Source organism: Moschus berezovskii, chromosome 4, assembly GCF_049115385.1.
Source record: "Moschus berezovskii isolate FMDL1 chromosome 4, NW_MosBer_1.0, whole genome shotgun sequence".
NCBI lineage: Eukaryota > Metazoa > Chordata > Mammalia > Artiodactyla > Moschidae > Moschus > Moschus berezovskii.
Window position 1 is genome coordinate 100,524,529 of NC_142463.1, and position 24,576 is coordinate 100,549,104.

At 44.0% G+C, this 24,576-nt stretch overlaps 1 protein-coding gene across 2 annotated transcripts in view; it reads right to left on the reverse strand.

Moving 5' to 3' along the window:
• Nucleotides 1-930: 930 nt before the first annotated feature.
• LOC148778114 (NBPF family member NBPF4-like) overlaps nt 931-24,576 on the reverse strand; it is a 118,914-nt gene continuing 95,268 nt past the window's right edge. The window contains exons 2-14 of one of the 2 annotated variants that reach the window (XM_088835655.1): nt 24,312-24,363; nt 23,218-23,432; nt 22,220-22,271; nt 21,459-21,634; nt 20,400-20,451; nt 19,132-19,346; nt 18,230-18,281; nt 17,420-17,595; nt 12,903-12,954; nt 11,930-12,096; nt 8,101-8,328; nt 5,902-6,101; nt 931-2,021 (exon numbers count right to left, since the gene is read on the reverse strand). In XM_088835655.1, coding sequence (XP_088691781.1) covers nt 5,911-6,101; nt 8,101-8,328; nt 11,930-12,096; nt 12,903-12,954; nt 17,420-17,595; nt 18,230-18,281; nt 19,132-19,346; nt 20,400-20,451; nt 21,459-21,634; nt 22,220-22,271; nt 23,218-23,432; nt 24,312-24,363 — 1,628 coding nt within the window. In that variant the 3' untranslated portion in view covers nt 931-2,021; nt 5,902-5,910. The remainder of the gene's footprint in view (nt 2,022-5,901; nt 6,102-8,100; nt 8,329-11,929; nt 12,097-12,902; nt 12,955-17,419; nt 17,596-18,229; nt 18,282-19,131; nt 19,347-20,399; nt 20,452-21,458; nt 21,635-22,219; nt 22,272-23,217; nt 23,433-24,311; nt 24,364-24,576) is intronic. The other variant, XM_088835657.1, reaches the window with a different exon arrangement.

Below are 24,576 nucleotides of genomic sequence, written 5' to 3' on the forward strand. Positions count from 1 at the left end.
ACTGAACTGAACTGAAAGACAGAAGAAAAAGCAGAATAATGTCCTCCAGCATCACAGTAGTGTAAAGCTGAAGTTGATAGATAACATTTGAAACATATGCTTCAAATATTAGAAATGTGACAAAATACTAAAGGACTAACGAAACGACTAACGTGTCAAAACTTTTAGTGCACTAACTAGCTATTCAGGCCTTCCAAAATACCCAGCAAAAGACACAGACACAAATATGCATACACAAAGAAAATAAAATAACAGAAAGAAACCCAGAAGATACTATCTACTACAAATGGGAAACATAGATGAAAAGACGTGAGAGGAGTTTAAGATACAAACTGAACAGGAGAAACAAAGGGGCTTCCCTGGTAGCTCCGCTGGTGAAGAATCTGCCTGTGATTCAGGAGATCCCGGATCAATTTCTGGTTTTGTAGGATTCCCTGGAGAAGGGATCAGATACCCACTTGGGCTTCCCTGGTGGAATCCGCCTGCAATGGTGACACCTGGGTTCCATCCCTGGGTTGGAAAGATCCCCTGAAGTAGAGCATGGCAACCCACTCCAGTATTCTTGCCTGGAGAATCCCCATGGACACAGGAGCCTGGTGGGCTGCAGTCCATGGGGTTGCAAAGAGTCGGACACAACTGGCAACTAAGCACAGCACGGCACATGAGAAACAAGAGTATTTATGTTATAAAAAATCATGTTAATAATGGATTGTGGATGGGGGAGGGGTGGGAAGGAGATTCAAGAAGGAGGGGACATAGTTATACCTATGTTTGATTCCCACTATGGTGTGGCAGAAACCAGCACTACACTGGAAAACAGTTATCCTCCAATTAAAAATAAATGCAAGAAAATCATGGATTATAACACTGAATTTTAAAAAAGCACGAGTCTGCAGTGAAACACAAAAATATTTTTAATTCTATGTTAGGAGTAGGGATTGTCTTTTCCACAGCACAAAGCTGGCAATACCACAGATATGATAATTGACACACATCAGGGATCAATAAAGGGTGGTAAAATTTTTACAGAAAGAGCACCATAGAATACAGTATTGATACACCCTCAAATACCACTAATCAAATTGCTCATTACACACACAAAAGCCTGTCTTTTCAAGAACAGATCTTATGAGCCTCTGCATAACAGTGTTCAAAGCTGAAATAATAATAGTGGGGACAGGTAAAGTGGACACTCAGCCTCCAAACAGGCTGCACTCGGAAGCACACAGCATGCACTAGATGGTGTTCTTGGCAAAAAGGGTTCACCGGAATTTAATCATGAGGCAGTGATCAGACAGCTGCAAAATGGAGACCTTTCAGTAGACAACTGACCTGTCCTCTGCAAAGAAGTCAATGTCACGACCGTCAAAGACAACTACAAGAAGGTGAGGAGATGTTTGAGGTTCCGAAGGACTAAAGAGATAAAGCAACACGATCTTTTTAGTCCTTTGGGACCTAAAACTTCTCTTCTCCTTTTTGTTGTCTTTTTGGTGCAAACATCGACCGTTTGAAGAAAGGCCAGTTGTCTAGTTCAAAGGTCTAAATTCGGCAGTTATCTGATATCTACCTCAGTATTAAACACAGGATAAACACTTTCAGCAAGAACAATGCACAGTAAATGCTGTCTGCTTTGAGCACAGTCCATCTGGTGGCAAAGAATGACCGGGTTGATATGTTGTCTTCTTCCAATTGTTTCCATGCTGGTGTGTGGAGGATGACTATTTAGAGGATCAGTATTAAGGTCTTTCCAAACTGTGTGTCCATCAAAGCATTGATCACCTTACTGAGGATTACATTCGGAGGCCGAGGACTGGGATTACTCGCATCAATTCTGTCCCTTGGAGTGTGGACAGTGGTTGTTGGTTGGGATGTTCATTCTCAGGAAAGGATCCCTCCAGTGTTGCTGAGGTTGAAATCGAGTTGCTGTTGTAGATTCTTTTTCATCAAATGGAAAAGGTAATTTTATAGTGTGGTTTCTCAAATCGACAATATCTTTTCTTAGTTCCTAAAGTAATTGATATCTGTGAAAGAGAGAGAGAGAGAAGAAACGTGAGTCTTCGTTAGGCCCTGCTGAGCCTGAAGGGATGGCCACATGGTGACTGGGGCCAGGGGCAGACAGAGCTCCTGTTGACAGGACGAGCTGAAGGGAGAGCCACAGGCTGGCTGGAGAGGAAAGTGAGATCCATGCTTGAGAAGGAATACCTCCTTAAACTTTCATCTAGCCTGTGGTGCAGCATCTCAGGAACCCTGTCCTCACCCCACCTGTGCTTGGTGATATCTCAGCTCAGAGCTGCTTCAGAGTCTTAACTGGATCCCCACCACTCAATCCTCAACAGTCATTTGACTCTTGAATCCCCTTCATCTGTATGCTTTCCCACACGTTCAGGGATGGACGTGCTGAGCATCCCTCATACACACTTAGAAACAGACAGCTATGGGAGCAGAGGATCCTCAACTGAGAAAGACACCCTCTTCTACCTCTTCATCCCTGCCTTCTCAGGAGAAGCAGGGTCCTGGAGAGTCCTGGATGTGAGCACCAATAGGGACCTCAGAATGCATCCAAGTCCACTTCCATAATTTACAGAGGAGGAGCTGTGTTTTCAAAGGTCTAAGGACTATCCAAAACCACATGACTTGTTACTGACAGCCCAGGCCACAGGCCCTTCCTATATATTTGCGGGAAGGGAGAGGAGGAGAGGAAAGCTCCAATCTGGAGGAGTCAACAGTTAACAGAGGCTGTTTGGTCATCCTCCTGGACAGGAGTAAGGCGTTCCAGGGAAATCCTGCTCCAAAGAGACAGGGATGAATGCAAAGAGGGGAAACTCAAAATAAAATTCACAAAAAGAGAGCAGGGAGTGTAACTTTGTGTCAAGCCATTTGCATCCCATGGACACCAAAATGTTATGAAGGTTATTTCATGCTGAATCTGCCTTAAACATTTCTAGGAATATTGTTGACATCTAAACAAATAAAACTCTGAAGTGAAAGAGCATTCAGTTTAGTTATACTAAAATCTCATCACCTTTTTCTCAAACTCTTCTCAAAGTAAGATTCTCTACTAGTATTTTAAACTACTGTATAGAAAAAAATCCACAAGAACATTTACTTCTGCTTTCTTGACTAGGCCAAAGTCTTTGACTGTGTGGATCACAACAAACTATGGAAAATTTTTAAAGAGATGCAAATACCAGACCACCTTTCCTGCCTCATGAAAAACCTGTATGTAGATCAAGAAGCAGCATTAGAACCGGACATGGAACACGGACTGGTTCCAAATTGAGAAAGGAATATGTCAAGGCTTTATATTGTCACCTTGATTCTTTAACTTTTATCCACAGTACATGATGCAAAATGCTGGGCTGGATGAAGCACAGCTGGAATCAAGATTGCCAAGAGAAATATCAATAATCTGAGATATGTGGATGACACCACCCTTACAGCAAAAAGTGAAGAGGAACTAATGAGCCTCTTGATGAAAGTGAAGGAAGATGGAAAAGGGTGGCTTAAAACTATGCATTCAAAAGAACGAAGATCACGGCATCCGGTCCCATCACTTCAGGGGAAATAGATGAGGAAACAGTGGCTGACTTTATTTTTCTGGGCTCCAAAATCACTGTAGATGGTGACAGCAGCCATGAAATTAAAAGACGCTTACTCCTTGGAAGAAAAGTTATGATAAACTGAGACAGCATATTAAAAAGCAGAGATGTCACTTGCCAACAAAGGTCCATCTAGTCAAAGTTATGGTTTTTTCAGTAGTCATGTATGGATGTGAGAGTTGGACCATAAAGAAAGCTGAGTGCCCAAGAATTTATGCTTTTGGACCGTGGGATTGGAGAAGACTCTTGAGTCCTTTGGGATGCAAGGAGATCCAACCAGTCCGTCCGAAAGGAAATCAGTCCTGAATTTTCATTGGAAGGATTGATGCTGAAGCTGAAACTCCAATACTTTGGCCACCTGAAGAACTGACTCCTTAGAAAAGACCCTGATGCTGGGGAAGATTGAGGGCAAGAGGAGAAGGGGACAAAAGAGGATGAGATGGTTGGATGGCATCACCGACTCAATGGACATGAATGAGAGCAAGCTCTGGGAGTTGGTGATGAACAGAGAAGCCCGGCGTGCTGCAGTCCATGGGGTCGCAAAGATTTTGACACAACCGAGCAACTTAACTGAACTGAAAAAGGGTATGTAAAAGGAAAAATATGGCAGGATAAGGCCTAACATTCATTATGGGGTTTTGGCATAAAGACTATATTCGATGAAAAAAATTTTGTTGCATCTGCTGTCCTGAGCCAGTTAGTAGGCTGTGAACATGTTTAGTGAATAGCTAACTGCAAGTTGCATGTTAACAGTAGAAAAGGAAATACTGAATTTTATTCTGGGTGCAAGGGGAGGGTCGATTTTATACGTTGGGGTCTATGTAATTTTGTTTGTTTGTTTTATTGTATCTTGGACTATGAAAATTGTGAGACACTGAATCCAGAGGGATTATGTATCAAACTTAGCTATCTATGTCTCTTTTTTCTTCTTTTTCCTCTTCGCCAGGCTGTACAAAATATTTCTGTTGAGAGAAGAATGCAAATTCCCTTACTTGTTGATATTCAGCTTTTTCAGGAAGCAGCCACTCATAGGCCATGCCATTTTGGTTACTTATATCCTATCAGATCCACAGTCCTTCTAATCCTTGATGCATATTAGCAGAGCTTTGAAAGATACTGATATCCAAACCTCATCCCCAGAACTTTAAAATCAGAATTTCCTTGGATTGGGATAAGGCATGCATGTCACCTCAAAACTCAACCTGTGTTCATTTTACAGTAGCACAATTTAGAACTACTCACCAGGCCTGCACTATTTCACATCTCTCTTTTTATTTTCTCCTTCTAGTCCAATATGGACTTCTCTCCACTGGCCCTAAAGATCTTTTGGTCTTTCTCTGTTACTCTCCTATGAATAACTGGCCTTCTCAATTGGATTGTCTGAGGCAATGATTATCTTGTAATCTTGTGTATCTCCCTGGGTCTTCATAAATGTGGCCCAAAGTTAATTCAGTCCAATGCTCTCCTACATGCCCTGGCCTCAGATTTCAACTCAGTTCATTTTTCTGGGCTTTTACTAATATGGAGAAGGAATAATGTGAGTAAAACTGGAGAGGTCTGAGTGCCTGTCCATCTCATGCTCTCTGTATTTTGAAATCCTGGCTTCTGTATCTCCTTTTCCCCAATGTCCCTTTAGGGAGCCATTTACTGTCCTCCACCTAATGCCAGCTCCAGGGAGTTCCTGGAAGCCCCCTGCACATTAGCAAAGTTCTGCCTATCAGAGGCTGAGGGGAATCATGACTCGGGCCAGTCCAGACTCCCACCTATGACCCAGGTTCTTATTTTATTTTAGTAATCAAGGCTTTTTCCTTCAGTCTGGGATTTCTTATTCGGGTGGATAAGCTGAGGGGTAAGGGCTGTCCTAGGTTCATTTCTCCAGAAGCCAACTCACGTGCCAGTGATTCCTTAAGACGTGATCCTGAAAGAAAGAGGCAGTGGACTTGGAGGCAGGGGCAGGGAAAGTAAGGGGAAGAAGCCAAGAATGTGTGTGACGTAAGGCCAATGTTTTCAGTGGCCTAAATACTGCTATTCTAATGAGGAGGACCATGGATCTGGGCTTCCTGTGGCTAATAGGAAAGGTCAGAGGGCATATGAGGACGGTAGCAGTGGGAAAACATAGTGGTCAGTCTAAACAGGAGACTGAGACGGAGGGCACTGCAGGGTGGCCGCCCCCATGGAAAAGAGAGGAAAGAGCACGCAGAGGCAGTGTCAGCTGCTGAGTGAGCACATGAGGAAGAGAAACGTTAGTGGGGGATTCAGCCACAGCAGACAAAGAGTACAAGGAAGGAGCACACGGGGTTACCTCCAGACCCTAAGCCTGAAGGCCAGGGAATCTGCACGCTAGTCTCCACTTGCCAAACAGCGGTTTCCTTCTGATAATCTTCTGTTTCAGGACACTTAAGCCTTTAATCTTGTTACAGACTGGACGCTCATGTGTGCTTGCTGTGGAGCCCTCACCTTCCAGCTTGGGAGGGTTCTTCACTCTGATGGAAGCATCCGGCTCTGAAGATAAAACCACAGCCAACAGGATCCATTGTTATTCATGATTTACAAAGACTCACTCCTTCACCCAAGAAGGACATCAGGTACAGAAAGTGTCCAGGAACAAGAAAGGCCATCTGAAAGCCCATGGGTAGGTGAAGACAATGGAGATATTTTTCTATTTTCTTTTTTACTGGTCTTCCTTGTACTTGCCAGTATTGTTAAGTGTGCCACAGGGCAAACATGTTTCCAAATGCCATAAATGAGCAAGAAAAATAAAATGGATGACAACAAAAAATTCCTAGGTAGAAAAGACAAAGGCAAGAAACTCCTACCGGACGCAGTTTGTACTGTTGGGAGGGAAGAGATGAAGCAAAGTCAAAGCTGAAGGAAAACCTCATGAGAGAAAAGAAATGGGGAAGTCTAAATTAGAAAACTTTTAAATGTGCATCAATATGCACTTCATATATATGTAAACAGGCTACTTATGATATTTATACATAATTTAAATAAGGCATAGACAATATGATAAAAATGGAAGAAACCTCACAAGTGAGTGTGTTTGTGATGGAATAAATGAATGAAGGATTTGAGCTATTGAATGGATCATTCTATTGGCTTCCTGATGAGTTGAATTTGGACAAGAAAATAGAAAAATAAGAAGAATGAGAAAGAAGCTCGTTTGGTGACAGGAACTAGGAGATACGGGGTGGGGGCCGGGGAGAGTCACAGTGTGACGGGGTGTGAACGTAAAGGGCATTAAAACTACCCTTTGCTGCAAAATCTGCTGTGAGGCCTGGATTTACGTTCAGGTCTCCATGGAAGGTGAGCAGGAAACAGAGCGACTGAGCCAGTGGAGTTCAGTCTTGGCTGAGAGTGTGGGAGGCCAAGCACAAGAAAAGGAGAGACAAGAGGGAAGAGAAGACAATAAACACAAGACCTGGTGGCTCTTGTCCCGCTCCGCATCCCTGCCCTCCCTGAGCACTTTCCATGAGACTCTCCACGCTGACACAGGGGCTCCTTCTCATCTCAGCGCCACCTGAGGACCTGGGTCTCTCCTCATCCTCAGATGAGGCCACGGCCTGAGGGAAGAGCGCCAGGCAGCGCCAGGCTCCAGTGGAGGATGTGGAGAGCAAAGGAGAAAAGGCTAAACACGTCCCAGGTGAAATGGATGTGAGGGTCTGAAAGCTCTTTTAAGGAAATTTGAGCAGAGGTGGACTCGGAGGAGATGAAAACTAGGAGACGGACATGGAGATGAGTGGAGAGAATGAATTAAACGGAGTGTCATAAAAGAGCCGACGGGTGCACTTCAAGAATGAGGGTAGCGCGTTCTTTTAAAATGAGGGGAAACTGAGGAAAGGAAACTGGATGTGAAAAGCAAACATGGGACTGAGTTGCAGGGCCAGTACTGACGCTCCTATTGAATGTTGCTGATACCCGCTAACTGAGAGCACCCAACGGGAGTAAATTGCCTTGACGACAGACGGTGAAAGGAGAGGAAAATACTGGCCAAGCTACTCTCTGAGGAAGCAGGGGAAGATGGGGTCCAGAGAAAGTGGAGACCGTAGAGCTTATGCTGCCGTAGAGGAAACAACCATTGTGCAATCATTTGGTAAGTGTTAAAGCACCAGAAAGACACAATGCTTAGATATTATATATTCATAGTGGGGATCAAACAAATTTTAGTGAATCAGATGCCCTGGACATTATATTGTTTAAGATTCCCACCAATATGCAAAGGAGATAGAATCTTTCAAGAGTTCGGATGAGGCACGAGAGAGGCAAATACCTAGGAAGATAAATAACTCGGCTCAGGTAAACAGGGAGGAATTTGCAGAACCAGGGCCTGAGGCTGAGCTGGTCCTCAGTCCCAGGCTCTTGATCACCTCACTCTGTCAGAGTGTCACCGGTTTCAACTGGGCTGACCGCGGGCGTGGGAAGGCACTCTGCCTCCTCCACCCACAGCTTTGTGATGACCAGCACATGGACCAGAGCTTTCTAATCCCCTTTTCTTTCTTACCTAGAAAGAGTGGTCCTTGGTTTCCAGAATCAGGGTTGGAGGTAAAGCCCCAGTTGGTGGAGGAAAGACCCAGCATGGCTTTGCTGTCACCACAGTCGAAATGCTGGTCCAGCTGCCACTGCAGACAATCGGTCACGTGGGTGCTTTTCTGAAGCTGTGCCTGTGAAGTTGGCACCTCTGACCCTAGGAAACTCACAGGTCCCTGGTGACAGTCCTCCCAGGTGTCACCTGAAAGTAAAGCGGGCTCAGTGGGACTAATGGAAGCTTTTTCTTGCTAAGCTCTCCCAGACACCCATTTCTGCTGTCCTAGCCCTAAGAGTGAAACCAACCGATAACCCAGACAGCAAAGGCAGAGATCATTGTGAAGATGTCATATTTATGGCTGTGACTGGGGCGCTGAGAAGGCAGGTGCTGGGCTGCAATTTCTTGAAATGAGAGATCACCCACTTGAGTCTAGAGGGTTTGGGTGACACAGGAGGTCAAGCCTCTTATTCTGTTCTTAGCCTTAGTCTTGTAGCCTAGAGAGAAGGTTCTCGACAAGCCTCTAGGCATGGGGGAGAAAGAGTTGTTGATATCTACCCACAGGAATAAAAGAACAGGGAGAGGTATATGGCCCGAAGGCTTCAGGTACCACCAGAATTTGAGCTGAGAAAATACAGTACATTCCAGACCCTTCTGAAATTCCTTGCTTGAAATTTTGTCTACCCTTCCGCTCACCCGTACATGTATATATAGAATAAAATCTATCCCCACATGGGGCAGAGTGGGGATGGATGGTATAGCAGCTAGAACGAGTGGAGAGGGCTGAGACCCCGTTGGAAACACCTTTGTGTCTCTTTAGAGAGATAATGTATGTACACTCCTTCAATACGCGTCCCTCTTCTGGTGCCTGGACGGTGCTCCTAAGGAAATCTGCTCATATGTCTCCTGTGAAATGAGTACATATCCTCGGAACGCGGGCTAACCAAAGACATGAAGTACCCTCCTCTGGTCCAGGCCAGGCTCATGTGAGGTCACAGCCGCCAGGGCCTGCTCTCCTCTCACCTCCCTCTTGTGCAACCGCACCCTCACAAGGTTTGTTTCTTTAACTGTCTCTCATGTATCTGTCATCTCTTCGTCTTCCAGAGAGCATCTGTGTCTGACTCTCATCAAAGATTCATCCAACCTCCTTCTAACTGCTTTCTCTGATTCAGTCCTCTCCACACTCTCAAAGGTCACCTGTCTAATCACCCTCAATCCTGTTTCATCACATGCTCCTCAGTTTATGGAAATTCATCCTCCCTTCCCTGCTACACAAATCTACCTCCTCACTCGCCTTTCCAGTGCTCCTGTCTCTAGTCCCTCCTTTCTTCTGCAACGTCACTTCCCACAGCTCCCTCTGCAAATCCTCCTAGGACTCAGGCTGGCCCCTTTCTGACCCCAGCCCTGTACCAGGAGCCTCTGTGAGCTTCCACCGCTTTTGCCAAAAGCACTTCTCTCAGTCTGGTGTACCCTTCATATTTCCATCAAGCGAAGTTCATTAATCGTTAATCATCATATTTTAGGACACTTAATCAGATTTGATGATAATTCATATTGGGCTGAAGGGTAAATCCTTGTACAATATTTGGTGGTTGAAAGAACTGTCAAAACTATGTATCCCCTTATTCTCCAATGTTATTTTGAATCAATGTCTAGGATTGTTTTTAATTATCATTGTGTAATTTCCTCATCTAATTTTGTCTTTTCTTGAGAATGGGTTTTATTAAACCTATGCTTTGAATATTCTTTGCAGTGACAGAATATAAAATAACCAAACATTGTATCAAACATCAACAATACTGCCCAATATTGTTAGTAGGGGGAAAAGCCTCCAATGGAAGATCAAGTTGTAATTTAAAAATCAGGTGTTTGTTTTGTTTCTGCAGGGTTTCTCCTTGTACAGAGAGGATGGGGTAGACCTGACTACCTGTACCCACATGGCTGCATAACAGCTATCCACACTGTCCTCAGGTTATCATGAGAATCAGGACACAGGATGGATCCCTGTAGAGTTTAGATATTCTATTCATTCATCTCAATCCATCTGTGGGGATCTGGCCTTTCCTGGCCCATTGTGAACAATGGACTCCCACGACTGGGCCAAATCACACACTCAAACCATCTCAGAAACATATCTGAGACACATGGCTGAGCCTCACTCATCCTCTTCACAGGAACCCACACCCGGCTGTCAGTGTTTCTGAGAAAGAGCTCTACAGTTTTAATGGTTTCAGCACGGCGAAATTCAAGGTCTACCTGGACCTGTCGTGACAGCAGGTGACCTGAGGGCAGGAGATGGGGAGAGGCGTGAACTCTCACCCTGGCTGATTCTCCAGAGAGAGCCCCGTGGAGCTGTGGCTCCACCTGGAGGGGCTGGAGGAGCCGCTGGCTCTGCTCTCGGGACAGAGTGCACAGAGGCATCTGGAGCTGGCAGATCTGAGTGAGGGACCACAGGGGTTCTCTGCAGCCCTCTGGCAACTTTCTGCTGAAGATTAAGATAGTTGCAAATCATTTGGTTCAGGGCAAAGAGGAAAAGGTGGGCAACGTCTTCTCTCAGTCACTAATGCTCCGACTGCTGAGAGGAGAGGCCACAGCATGAGCCAGGGAATCAGGCCCAGGAGAGGTCAATGTCCCACCTGCCGGTGGCCAGGAGTCTGGGGCAAGTGAAGGGACACGCTGAGCCTCAGTGCCCTGGGCTCCACTGTGAGGCACCACACTACCTGAGAGGGCGTCTGGAGGGCTGAAGGGCTTACAGTGCACTTGGAGCTCGCCTAGGAAGGAGCACGGCACACAAACAGGTGTTGCCTTCCAGGTTTTTTAGTTATTATGATTCTGAGAAAGCCTTTGCTTCTCTGATCCTCAGGGAAGAATAGGAAATAAGAAAGAAACTGCTTCCAGTGTGAAAAGGCACCAGCTGACTGATGGACAAAATTTATATGCCCGATATCACTTTAAAAAAAGTCAGATACTGTCTGATATATAATGGAATTTCTACTGGTTTATCAAGATGATCTTATGAATCAAACTCCTAACAATAAAAAGCTTCTGCTAAAGAAAAAGTAAAAAAAAAATAGCCCAAAAGGATTTCATACTAGGTTTTAATCTCCACACCCTATGAACTGCTACCCAAGAGGACCTGGCTCATAAATTAGGTCCATACCACTATCAGATACACAGGTTATCGATAGTTTCCATGAGATTATACCACTGAGATTGCATAAAACATTGAAACTATAACCCACACATGGAAGACTCCTTGTTGCTGCACAAAGGATGAGACACAAGGGTGTTTCTAGACGATGGAAAAACAGAGTCTGTTATTTGGCTTCATGGAAATTACAGGGCATAGGCAGATTTTATGTTCAGGATCTAGTATCTAAATGCTTCAGAGGGAGGTAGGCAGCCCACGGGCAAGAGGCCGGAGCTGGGGAACAATAGAACATGCATTACAAATATGGAGCAGATTGCAATCATGAATGCAACGCCAGAGAGCTTGCCAGAAACTACTCAAGAAATAAAATTAGCAACAAAATTTCACGAATATAAGGATTCTTCTCTTGATAAAAAGAGCTCTGTTATACAATTTCCTGCAGGTGAGACAGTGGTAGCTGAGATTCTGCCCTTATCCCTCCCCTGTCCCTCTCTGGTCTGATTTGACACCACAAGCCTGTGCTGATGAGATGAGTTCAGGTGACAGAGGGCAGCCAGGAGCAAGAAGAATGCAGAGGCTCGTGATGCCTTCTAAAAATTAAAACTGAGAACATAGTTCTAATCAACCTGAGCCTAGGTCCTGTCTGGTAGTACTCACCGTTTACATTGAGATTCAAGAAAACTTCTCCACTCTCTGTTGGGAAGGAGGCACTTCTATAAGGATGACAGGAACCTGCCAGATGATGGCCAGTAGAAGCAGCCAGATAACATTCATCCAGTGAGTCCGGCTGGACTTCAATCTCTTCTCCCACCAGCTGCTCCACGCTGAGATTTGTGGGGTTGGGAGGGCAGATGGTTAAACAAGAGGGATCAGTCAACCTGGAGCCATAGCTGGTTTTGATGGGAGGGGTAAGGGACAAGTTGCAAAAAACAAATGGGGAGTCCCCTTAAAGGGATGTATAAAAATACCCCCCGGCCACAACCCAATCTGGGGCCTGAAGTCACTTGCAAAGGGAAAGGGAGAGCGAGTGAGGGAGAGTGAGCATCAGATGCTCTGAGCACAGAGAAGAAATGAGTTCAAGAGGAAGGAGATGGGCCACCCCAGGACACATAGTCATGTCACACACGTCCTCAGAACATCAGGGTAATTTCAAATACAGCATACAGTTCTTTTTTTTTTTTGAAATTTACATGCTTCATCCAAATGAACACCAACTCTGGCAGCATAAGGGACTCCTAGACACCTTGTGTCTGCAAGACCAAGTTTTCTAATACTGCGATATGACATGAGTTTTTTTTTCCTAGGTAATTTCCTTGCCATGAAATACCTGCCAAGGTCGTAACCCAGAGTGACAGAGGCAGATAAGTACTGCATGCAGGTTTTAATAAAAAGCAGAAAACAGAGGAGTACAAGAAATCCTGTGGCTGATCAGTAGCCCTGCTTCAACTGACTGCAAGTTACTCTAACTGAGAGGGACTCATAAAGGGTGAAAACAGACAACCTTGGTACAGGGACAATTTGTGGTTGTCTGAATGGAAGAAACAGGCATGTTCAGCACTTTCCGATTCCCCTGCATGTGAGATGACCAGAGGTCACCACTGATGTCAGACCCATGTTTCTCCATACTTACCTAGAAGAGATGATGTCTTGATCTTCCTCGTCCTCAAGATCAGCAAGATTTTCTATGGATAAATTCAGACAAGTCAAACACTTAGCAGATCTCACTGTGTAGATTAATAATCCAGGGTCCAATACTGCCACGGGGACAACAATATCGGCAGTGAGATGATAGGCTATTTAAGAAGGATATTCCAGAAGCCTCAAGTTGGGTCTCTCCGATTCTCCTTGGTTTGCTTTCCTGAGCCATCAGGCAAGATCTCCCTGCCCTGGTAGATCCTCACCACAGTATTCTCTTCCAAGTCTGAGTAAAAAGGTAAAGATTCATCTTCCCCACAGAGTCTGGGGAATAGCCCAACTGCATTCTAGCAGAATACTCTAATACTCAGGCTTTTCTCACCATATGCTGACTGCTTTATCAGAATGATGAGTGGAATGAACAAAACCTCGAATCACATGAATCCTAGTTGTTCCACGGAAACTTCAGTCATTCATCGGGTGGGAAAATGCCAGGTTTCTGCTTTGCTTCATGGAAACATACAAGCAAGGTGATGGGAGGGGTCTTTGCATCCTGGTGTCCAAATGATTGGTTTGCGAAGAGAGCAGTTTAGACGAGATAAACACTGGGGATGACAGCAGTGACACCAGGAAAGTAACAAATAGTTAAGGCTGTTAGCACCTCTGGAAAGGCACAGAAATTCAAGGGACACTTTGGGTATGAAAATGGGAGCAATGCAGGCAAGAAGAGACAGTTCATGGGAATCAGGAAAAAATACAGTCATCTCCGGACTCCGGCACACATACAAGTGAGTGAGTGTGTCACAGCAGCCTTGCGTCCATGATCGAACTTGGGGCCTGGCCCACAGGCTTCACCTGAATGAAGAAGACAGCACAGCTCCCAGACTCACCTGAGGTCTGTACTTAACACTCTACCACAATGGAGGCTGAACAACACGCTGCTGAATAATGAACAAATCATAGAAGAAATCAAAAGGGAAATCAAAATATGCATAGAAATGAATGAAAATGAAAACACAACAACCCAAAACCTCTGAGACACTGTAAAAGCAGTGCCAAGGGGGAAGTTCATAGCAATACAGGCACACATCAAGAAACAAGAAAAAAGTCAACTAAATAACCTAACTCTACATCTAAAGCAACTAGAAAATGAAGAAATGAAGTACCCCAGGGTCAGTAGAAGGAAAGAAATTGTAAAAATTAGGGCAGAGATAAATGCAAAAGAAACAAAAGAGACCATAGCAAAAATCAACAAAGCCAAAAGCTGGTTCTTTGAGAAGGTAAATAAAATTGACAAACCACTAGCCAGACTTATCAAGAAACAAAGGGAGAAGAACCAAATCAATAAAATTAGAAATGAAAATGGAGAGATCACAACTGACAACACAGAAATACAAAGGATTATTAGAGAATACTATCAGCAATTATATGGCAATAAAATGAATAATCTGGAAGAAATGGACAAATTCCTAGAAAAGTACAACTTTCCAAAACTGAACCAGGAAGAAATAGAAAATCTGAATAGACCCATCACAAGCACGGAACTAGAGGCTGTAATCAGGAATCTTCCAGCAAACAAAAGCCTAGGTCCAGATGGCTTCACAGCCGAATTCTACCAAAAATTTAGAGAAGAGCTAACACCTATTCTACTCAAACTCTTCCAGAAAATTGCTGAGGAAGGGAAACTTCCAAACTCATTCTATGAGGCCACCATCACCCTAATCCCAAAACCTGGTAAAGACCCCACAAAAAAAGAAAACTACAGGCCAATACCACTGATGAACATAGATGCAAAAATCCTTAACAAAATTCTAGCAATTAGAATCCAACAACATATTAAGAAGATCATACATCATGACCAAGTGGGCTTTATCCCAGGAATGCAAGGATTCTTCCATATCCGCAAATCATTCAACGTAATACACCACATTAACAAACTGAAAAATAAAAATCATATGATTATCTCAATAGATGCAGAGAAAGCCTTCGACAAAATTCAACATCCATTTATGATAAAAACCCTCCAGAAAGTGGGAATAGAAGGGACATACCTCAACATAATAAAAGCTATATATGACAAACCCACAGCAAACATTATCCTCAATGGTGAAAAACTGAAAGCATTTCCCCTAAAGTCAGGAACAAGACAAGGGTGCCCACTCTCACCACTACTATTCAACATAGTTCTGGAAGTTTTGGCCACAGCAATCAGAGCAGAAAAAGACATAAAAGGAATACAAATTGGAAAAGAAGAAGTAAAGCTTTCACTGTTCGCTGATGACATGATCCTCTACACAGAAAACCCTAGAGACTCTGCCAGAAAACTACTAGAGCTAATCAATGATTACAGTAACGTTGCAGGATATAAAATCAACACACAGAAATCCCTTGCATTCCTATACACTAATAATGAGAAAAAAGAAAGAGAAATTAAGGAAACTATTCCATTCACCGTTGCAACGAAAAGAATTAAATACTTAGGAATATATCTACCTAAGGAAACAAAAGACTTGTACATAGAAAACTATAAAACACTACTGAAAGCAATCAAAGAGGACACTAATAGATGGAGAAATATACCATGCTCATGGATTGGAAGAATAAATATTGTAAAAATGAGTATACTACCCAAAGTAATTTATACATTCAATGCAATCCCTATCAAGCTACCAACGATCTTTTTCACAGAACTAGAACAAATAATCTCACAATTTGTATGGAAATTCAGAAAAACCTCGAATAGCCAAAGCAATCTTGAGGAAGAAAAATGGAACTGGGGGAATTAACCTGCCGGACTTCAGGCTCTACTACAAAGCCACAGTCATCAAGACAGTATGGTACTGGCATAAAGACAGAAATATAGATCAATGGAACAAAATAGAAAGCCCAGAGATAAATCCATGCACCTATGGACACCTCATCTTTGACAAAGGAGGCAAGACTATAAAATGGAGAAAAGACAGTCTCTTTAACAAGTGGTGCTGGGAAAACTGGTCAGCCACTTCTAAAAGAATGAAACTAGAACACTTCCTAACACCATACACAAAAATAAACTCAAAATGGATTAGAGAGCTAAATGTAAGACCAGAAACTATAAAACTCCTCGAGGAGAACATAGGCAAAACACTCTGGCATAAATCACAGCAGGATCCTCCATGACCCACCTCCCAGAATATTGGAAATAAAAGCAAAAATAAACAAATGGGACCTAATTAAAATCAAAAGCTTCTGCACAGCAAAGGAAACTATAAGCAAGGTGAAAAGACAGCCTTCAGAATGGGAGAAAATAATAGCAAATGAAGCAACGGATAAAGGATTAATCTCCAAAATATACAAGCAGCTCCTGCAGCTCAATTCCAGAAAAATAAATGACCCAATCAAAAAATGGGCCAAAGAACTAAACAGACATTTCTCCAAAGAAGACATACAGATGGCTAACAAACACATGAAAAAATGCTCAATATCCCTCATAATCAGAGAGATGCAAATCAAAACCACAATGAGATACCATTTCACACCTGTCAGAATGGCTGCTATCCAAAAGTCTACATGCAATAAATGCTGGAGAGGATGTGGAGAGAAAGGAACCCTCTTATACTGTTGGTGGGAATGCAAACTAGTACAGCCACTATGGAGAACAGTGTGGAGATTCCTCAAAAAATTGGAAATAGAACTGCCATATGATCCAGCAATCGCACTCCTCGGCATACACACCGAGGAAACCAGAATTGAAAGAGACACATGTACTCCAATGTTCATTGCAGCACTGTTTATAATAGCCAGGACATGGAAGCAACCTAGATGTCCATCTGCAGACGAATGGATAAGAAAGCTTTGGTACATATACACAATGGAGTATTATTCAGCCATTAAAAAGAATACATTTGAATCAGTTCTAATGAGGTGGATGAACCTGGAGCCTATTATACAGAGTGAAGTAAGCCAGAAAGAAAAACACCAATACAGTATACTAACGCATATATATGGAATTTAGAAAGATGCAAACGATAACCCTGTATACGAGACAGCAAAAGAGACACAGATGTATAGAACAGTCTTTGGGACTCTGTGGGAGAGGGTGAGGGTGGGATGGTTTGGGAGAATGGCATTGAAACACGTACGTTGTCATATGTGAAACGAATCACTAGTTCAGGGTCGATGCATGTTATAGGATGCTCGGGGCTGGCATGCGGGGATGACGCAGACGGAGGATAAAGGGAGGAGGGAGGTGGGAGGGGGGTTCAGGAGGGGGAACTTATGTAAACCCGGGGCGAATTCATGTCAATGTAGGCAAAACCAACCAATATAATATTGTAAAATAATTTGCCTCCCATAAAAATTAAGTTAATTACAAAAAAAAAAAACAACTCTACCACAGAGTCTGATTCAAATCACCGTCTACAGAGCTTCCAACAGGGAGGACAAATCTCAGCATCCCAGAGGCGAGGAGTACAGAGCGTACAGAGTCTACCTGGGCGTCCAGGTGGAGTTCTATCACAAGAAAATACTCACTGGTTACATCCCGGGCATAAGAGACATCCACGCCCTCAAGTGAGAAGACAGCAGCGCTCCTATAAGGCCAGAAGGAGTCTGAGAGGCTAGGAAGAACCGAGTAAGTCAGAGCATATTCATCCAGAGAGTCCCGTGGGACACCGTTCTCTCTCAGCTGTGGCAGCTGTCCGCTGAACCTGGTGGGGGAGGGAGGGCAGACGATTAAGACAAGATGATGAGAAACTGTGCAGTCCTATCTGGTTCTGATGGAATGTTTGCGTGGTGAAGCACGCCGAGGGTCCAATCCATTAGAGAGAAATCTCTGTGTGTGAGACACAGCGAGGCTGACAGGGCAGAAGAAAGGAAGAACAGCAGGTGCTCAGTGCTCTGGCCAAATAACAGGCTGATGAACAGACTGAATTCCCTCTGATGGTGCAGTCCCGCCTCACACACGGGGACACAGAACAGTGGCTTTCACACTTCCATTCACATTGCATTGACACTACTGTGACACACAAGCCAGCACGCTAACACAAACAGAAAGCAGATACGCATCTCACTCTAAAACCACCCCTGCGGTAAAAACTGATGGAAAAAACCACTCTGACTTAGGTCCCCTGGCTCAACTGACTTGGGTTTTAAACTTGACAAGTAAATAAGAAATGGGAAACAACAGAAGTACCACAGTGAAAGCAGAGAACGCTATGAGAAAGAATAATAGTGGTGGGCAAAACTGACAACACAGTATATTCAGCACTTCCTGTTTTTCCCTGGATCAGAGGTCTGCAGAGGTCATCACTGTGCAAAGAGCCCACAGATATTCAGAATTACCTCGAGGCAACCACCTCTGGTCCTTTCAGGTCATCGAGATCATTCCGGTTTTCTGTAAATAAATTAACAGGAGAGTTATATCAGACAAATTCCCTTCACTAGGTTTCCTTCTTGAGCTACTGGACAAATTTCCTTGATACGATATGTCATTCGCAGAGTATCCTGGTCCTGAGTCTGTGCAAATAGCTAAATGCATCCTTTTACTCACAGTTCCTGAGGAACAACTAAGCTACATCCTCAGCCTGCTATACTACTCCGGCTTTTTTCATCTGAAATGCTGTTGACTAATGGGATAAGTGATTACACACTGAGATTAAATGGGAGTGGAATCCACACACCATCAAGTCAAATGAAACTCAAAGCTGAAAATAGTGGCCATTCGTCAGGTTGGGAAGTTCCAGGGCCCTGCCTTACCTCAGAGAATCATACCAAAAGATGACGATGTGGCTTATTTCTGGTTTCAGAAGACTTTGAACAAGGTAAGTCCAAGGAAAAGAGAGAGACTATGGGTTGATAGAAGTGAACCAAAGTAGTGGCATCTCCAAAGATATAAACAAGACTGCCAAAAGCCTTGGACAGGGGTAGGAACTCAGGGACATTACCCAGAAATGAAAATTCAAGCATTTCATGTGAGATGAGAGGTCCATTCAAAGTTAGGAAGCCTGAAAGGGACCTCCTGTGCCACAACTGCTGAGGGACACGTGAGTCTGGCAGGACCGCCTTCGGTAGAGTGGTTCCCCACAGGGACAACTGTGACTGGGAACTGAGCAAAGTTCGTTCACAGAAAGTCTCATTGTAAATGCAGTTAGAGTCTGGTTCAAATCAGGCTTCAGTATGGAAGCACAGGGTCTCTCAAAGGGGGTTAATTCTCCCAGAGTAGACTAACATATATTGAAGACTACCTGGGAGACCAGTTGGAATTTCATCCTCTTCAGCATGAGAGCAACCACAGGCTCCGTCCATAGCAGACACCACATTCTCTTCATCAAATGCAAATTTTCCATCACTGTAAGGCTGGTTGCAGGCAGAACCTTCCTGGAGAGTTGAAGGTACTGAAACACATTCATCTTGGGGCTGCTGGAACACCACCTTCTTTTCATCATCTTGCAAGTTCACGCTGTGTCAGATGGAGAAGGGATGACAGAAGATTAAGAGGATTTCACCCCAAGCCATCTGACTGGTTTTGCTGACAGGCATCGAGAGTGGTCACAGAAAGCAAAAGGGCGGGCCCCTTAAGGAGGGAAGTAACTCCTCCTGATGTGGAGTGGAGGGTGGCTGACATGGGATGGGAGACAGACAGCAGGTTCTCTGGGCACTGGGCACACAAACAGCAGTTGAAGAGGAGACGCAATTTTCCCTACACGCTAACGTCATGGTCCCCAGCACACACAGAGGACTGGGACAGTGGTTCAGACTTTTCTGCACACACTATGTTGACTGCATAGCCTGTGTCCAAGTGAACACAGCTTTTAAGAAGTTAAGATTTGTTACACTTTGGACTCTATTTAATTTTAAACTTTTGATTTGCACAAATATGACTTCAAAATCAGTTTTTCAGAGTTGGAGAAAGAAGTGTTGTTGACTAGATATTCTGCTTTCAAGAACCATTTTTTCAATATTCTGTTGTAATATGAATATTGTTCTATTTCCTTCCCTTAAAAGCCAATATTTAGCAACATGTTGATGCCAAACCAGTGCAAGACCCATAGGATCTCACCCTACTTTAACCACTCAGGGGAAAACACAAGAATATGGGAACGCCCAGGTTTAGTTATTTCACCTGGGTCACCTCACTGTACATTACTCAACTTGAAGGCTTAAAAAACCTGAGTTTTTTTTCCTAGTTAATTTCCTTGCCATGAAATACCTGCCAAGGTCGTAACCCAGAGTGACAGAGGCAGATAAGTACTGCATGCAGGTTTTAATAAAAAGCAGAAAACAGAGGAGTACAAGAAATCCTGTGGCTGATCAGTAGCCCTGCTTCAACTGACTGCAAGTTACTCTAACTGAGAGGGACTCATAAAGGGTGAAAACAGACAGCCTTGGTACAGGGACAATTTGTGGTTGTCTGAATGGAAGAAACAGGCATGTTCAGCACTTTTCGATTCCCCTGCATGTGAGATGACCAGAGGTCACCACTGATGTCAGACCCATGTTTCTCCATACTTACCTAGAAGAGATGATGTCTTGATCTTCCTCGTCCTCAAGATCAGCAAGATTTTCTATGGATAAATTCAGACAAGTCAAACACTTAGCAGATCTCACTGTGTAGATTAATAATCCAGGGTCCAATACTGCCACGGGGACAACAATATCGGCAGTGAGATGATAGGCTATTTAAGAAGGATATTCCAGAAGCCTCAAGTTGGGTCTCTCCGATTCTCCTTGGTTTGCTTTCCTGAGCCATCAGGCAAGATCTCCCTGCCCTGGTAGATCCTCACCACAGTATTCTCTTCCAAGTCTGAGTAAAAAGGTAAAGATTCATCTTCCCCACAGAGTCTGGGGAATAGCCCAACTGCATTCTAGCAGAATACTCTAATACTCAGGCTTTTCTCACCATATGCTGACTGCTTTATCAGAATGATGAGTGGAATGAACAAAACCTCGAATCACATGAATCCTAGTTGTTCCACGGAAACTTCAGTCATTCATCGGGTGGGAAAATGCCAGGTTTCTGCTTTGCTTCATGGAAACATACAAGCAAGGTGATGGGAGGGGTCTTTGCATCCTGGTGTCCAAATGATTGGTTTGCGAAGAGAGCAGTTTAGACGAGATAAACACTGGGGATGACAGCAGTGACACCAGGAAAGTAACAAATAGTTAAGGCTGTTAGCACCTCTGGAAAGGCACAGAAATTCAAGGGACACTTTGGGTATGAAAATGGGAGCAATGCAGGCAAGAAGAGACAGTTCATGGGAATCAGGAAAAAATACAGTCATCTCTGGACACCTGCACTCAAACAAGTGAGTGAGTGTGTCACAGCAGCCTTGCGTCCATGATCAAACTTGGGGCCTGGCCCACAGGCTTCACCTGAATGAAGAAGACAGCACAGCTCCCAGACTCACCTGAGGTCTGTACTTAAAACTCTACCACAGAGTCTGATTCAAATCACCGTCTACAGAGCTTCCAACAGGGAGGACAAATCTCAGCACCGCAGATGCGAGGAGTACAGAGCGTACAGAATCTACCTGGGCATCCAGGTGGAGTTCCATCACAAGAAAATACTCACTGGTTACATCCCGGGCATGAGAGACATCCACGCCCTCAAGTGAGAAGACAGCAGCGCTCCTATAAGGCCAGAAGGAGTCTGAGAGGCTAGGAAGGACCGAGTAAGTCAGAGCGTATTCATGCAGAGAGTCCCCTGGGACACCGTTCTCTCTCAGCTGTGGCAGCTGTCTGCTGAACCTGGTGGGGGAGGGAGGGCAGACGATTAAGACAAGATGATGAGAAGCTGTGCAGTCCTATCTGGTTCTGATGGAATGTTTGCGTGGTGAATCACACCCAGGGTCCAATCCATTAGAGAGAAAACTCTTGTGTGTGAGACACAGCGAGGCTGACAGGGCAGAAGAAAGGAAGAACAGCAGGCACTCTGTGCAGTCCCGCCTCACACACAGGGACACAGAACAGTGGCTTTCACACTTCCATTCACATTGCATTGACACTACTGTGACACACAAGCCAGCACGCTAACACAAACAGAAAGCAGATACGCGTCTCACTCTAAAACCACCCCTGCGGTAAAAACTGATGGAAAAAACCACTCTGACTTAGGTCCCCTGGCTCAACTGAGTTGGGTTTTAAACTTGACAAGTAAATAAGAAATGGGAAACAATAGAAGTACCACAGTGAAAGCAGAGAACGCTATGAGAAAGGATAATAGTGGTGGGCAAAACTGATAACACAGTATATTCAGCACTTCCTGTTTTTCCCTGGATCAGAGGTCTGCAGAGGTCATCACTGTGCAAAGAGCCCACAGATATTCAGAATTACCTCGAGGCAACCACCTCTGGTCCTTTCAGGTCATCGAGATCATTCCGGTTTTCTGTAAATAAATTAACAGGAGAGTTATATCAAACAAATTCCCTTCACAAATGCCCAAACCTGTACCTATCTTCACATGTGGTAACAGGCTATTGAGACAGAAATAATCCAGGAGGCCCTAGAAATAGCCTCATAAGGCGGCACTGGGTTTCCTTCTTGAGCTATTGGACAAATTTCCTTGATATGATATGTCATTCGCAGAGTATCCTGGTCCTGAGTCTGTGCAAATAGCTAAATGCATCCTTTTACTCACAGTTCCTGGGGAACAACTAAGCTACATTCTCAGCCTGCTATAATACTCAGGCTTTTTTCATCTGAAATGCTGTTGACTAATGGGATAAGTGATTACACACTGAGATTAAATGGGAGTGGAATCCACACACCATCAAGTCAAATGAAACTCAAAGCTGAAAACAGTGGCCATTCATCAGGTTGGGAAGTTCCAGGGCCTGCCTTACCTCAGAGAATCATACCAAAAGATGACGGTGTGGCTTATTTCTGGTTTCAGAAGACTTCGAACAAGGTGAGTCAAAGGAAGAGAGAGAGACTATGGGTGACAGAAGTGAACCAAAGTGGTGGCGTCTCCAAAGATATAAACAAGACTGCCAAAAGCCTTGGACAGGGGTAGGAACTCAGGGACATTACCCAGAAATGAAAATTCAAGCATTTCATGTGAGATGAGAGGTCCATTCAAAGTTAGGAAGCCTGAAAGGGACCTCCTGTGCCACAACTGCTGAGGGACACGTGAGTCTGGCAGGACCGCCTTCGGTAGAGTGGTTCCCCACAGGGACAACTGTGACTGGGAACTGAGCAAAGTTCGTTCACAGAAAGTCTCATTGTAAATGCAGTTAGAGTCTGGTTCAAATCAGGCTTCAGTATGGAAGCACAGGGTCTCTCAAAGGGGGTTAATTCTCCCAGAGTAGACTAACAGATATATTGAAGACTACCTGGGAGACCAGTTGGAATTTCATCCTCTTCAACATGAGAGCAACCACAGGCTCCGTCCACGGCAGACGCCACATTCTCTTCATCAAATGCAAATTTTCCATCACTGTAAGGCTGGTTGCAGGCAGAACCTTCCTGGAGAGTTGAAGGTACTGAAACACATTCATCTTGGGGCTGCTGGAACACCACCTTCTTTTCATCATCTTGCAAGTTCACGCTGTGTCAGATGGAGAAGGGATGACAGAAGATTAAGAGGATTTGAACCCAAGCCATCTGACTGGTTTCGCTGACAGGCATTGAGAGTGGTCACAGAAAGCAAAAGGGCAGGCCCCCTAAGGAGGGAAGTAACTCCTCCTGATGTGGAGTGGAGGGTGGCTGACATGGGGTGGGAGACAGACAGCAGGTTCTCTGGGCACTGGGCACACAAACAGCAGTTGAAGGAGACGCAATTTTCCCTACATGCTAACGTCATGGTCCCCAGCACACACAGAGGACTGGGACAGTGGTTCAGACTTTTCTGCACACACTATGTTGACTGGATAGCCTGTGTCCAAGTGAACACAGCTTTTAAGAAGTTAAAGATTTGTTTGACTTTGGACTCTATTTCATTTAATTTTAAACTTTTGATTTGCACAATTATGACTTCAAAATCAATTTTTCAGAGTTGCAGAAAAAAGTGTTGCTGACTAGATATTCTGCTTTCAAGAACTATTTTTTCAATATTCTGTTGTCATATGAATATTGTTCTATTTTCTTCCCTTGAAATCCAATATTTACCAACATGCTGATGCCAAACCAGTGCAAGACCCATAGGATCTCACCCTACTTTAACCACTCAGGGGAAAACACATGAATATGGGAACGCCCAGGTTTAGTTATTTCACCTGGGTCAACTCACTGGACATTACTCAACTTTAAGGATTAAAAAATGGAAATGCACAAACATGTGAAGCATAAATAGACAACACTGTTAAAGAGATAACTGCTGTTGAATGAATGGATGAAAGAGTTCCATAGAGTACTTTCTCTTTTTCTTTGGGTCTGAGGTCTCCTGTTGTCACCACTGACATTCGCAGCCCACAGATCTTCAAATTACCTGGGAAATGTGAGCTCTTGTCCACTCATTTGCCTGTGATAATTTTCATTGCCTAGTAGAAAATTCAGAGACAGAAGGTTATAATAAGCAAATCAGACCTCACGTATATCTACTCAGTAAATACATGTACAACAAGGACATTAAAATTCTCATTGGAAGAACATAATTCTTCAGCAAGGATATTCTAGGACACTTAAGTCTTATGAGAATGAGACTGGAATGCTTCCAGACCCATCGAGGAAATTTGCTGCTTGATGTGGTATCT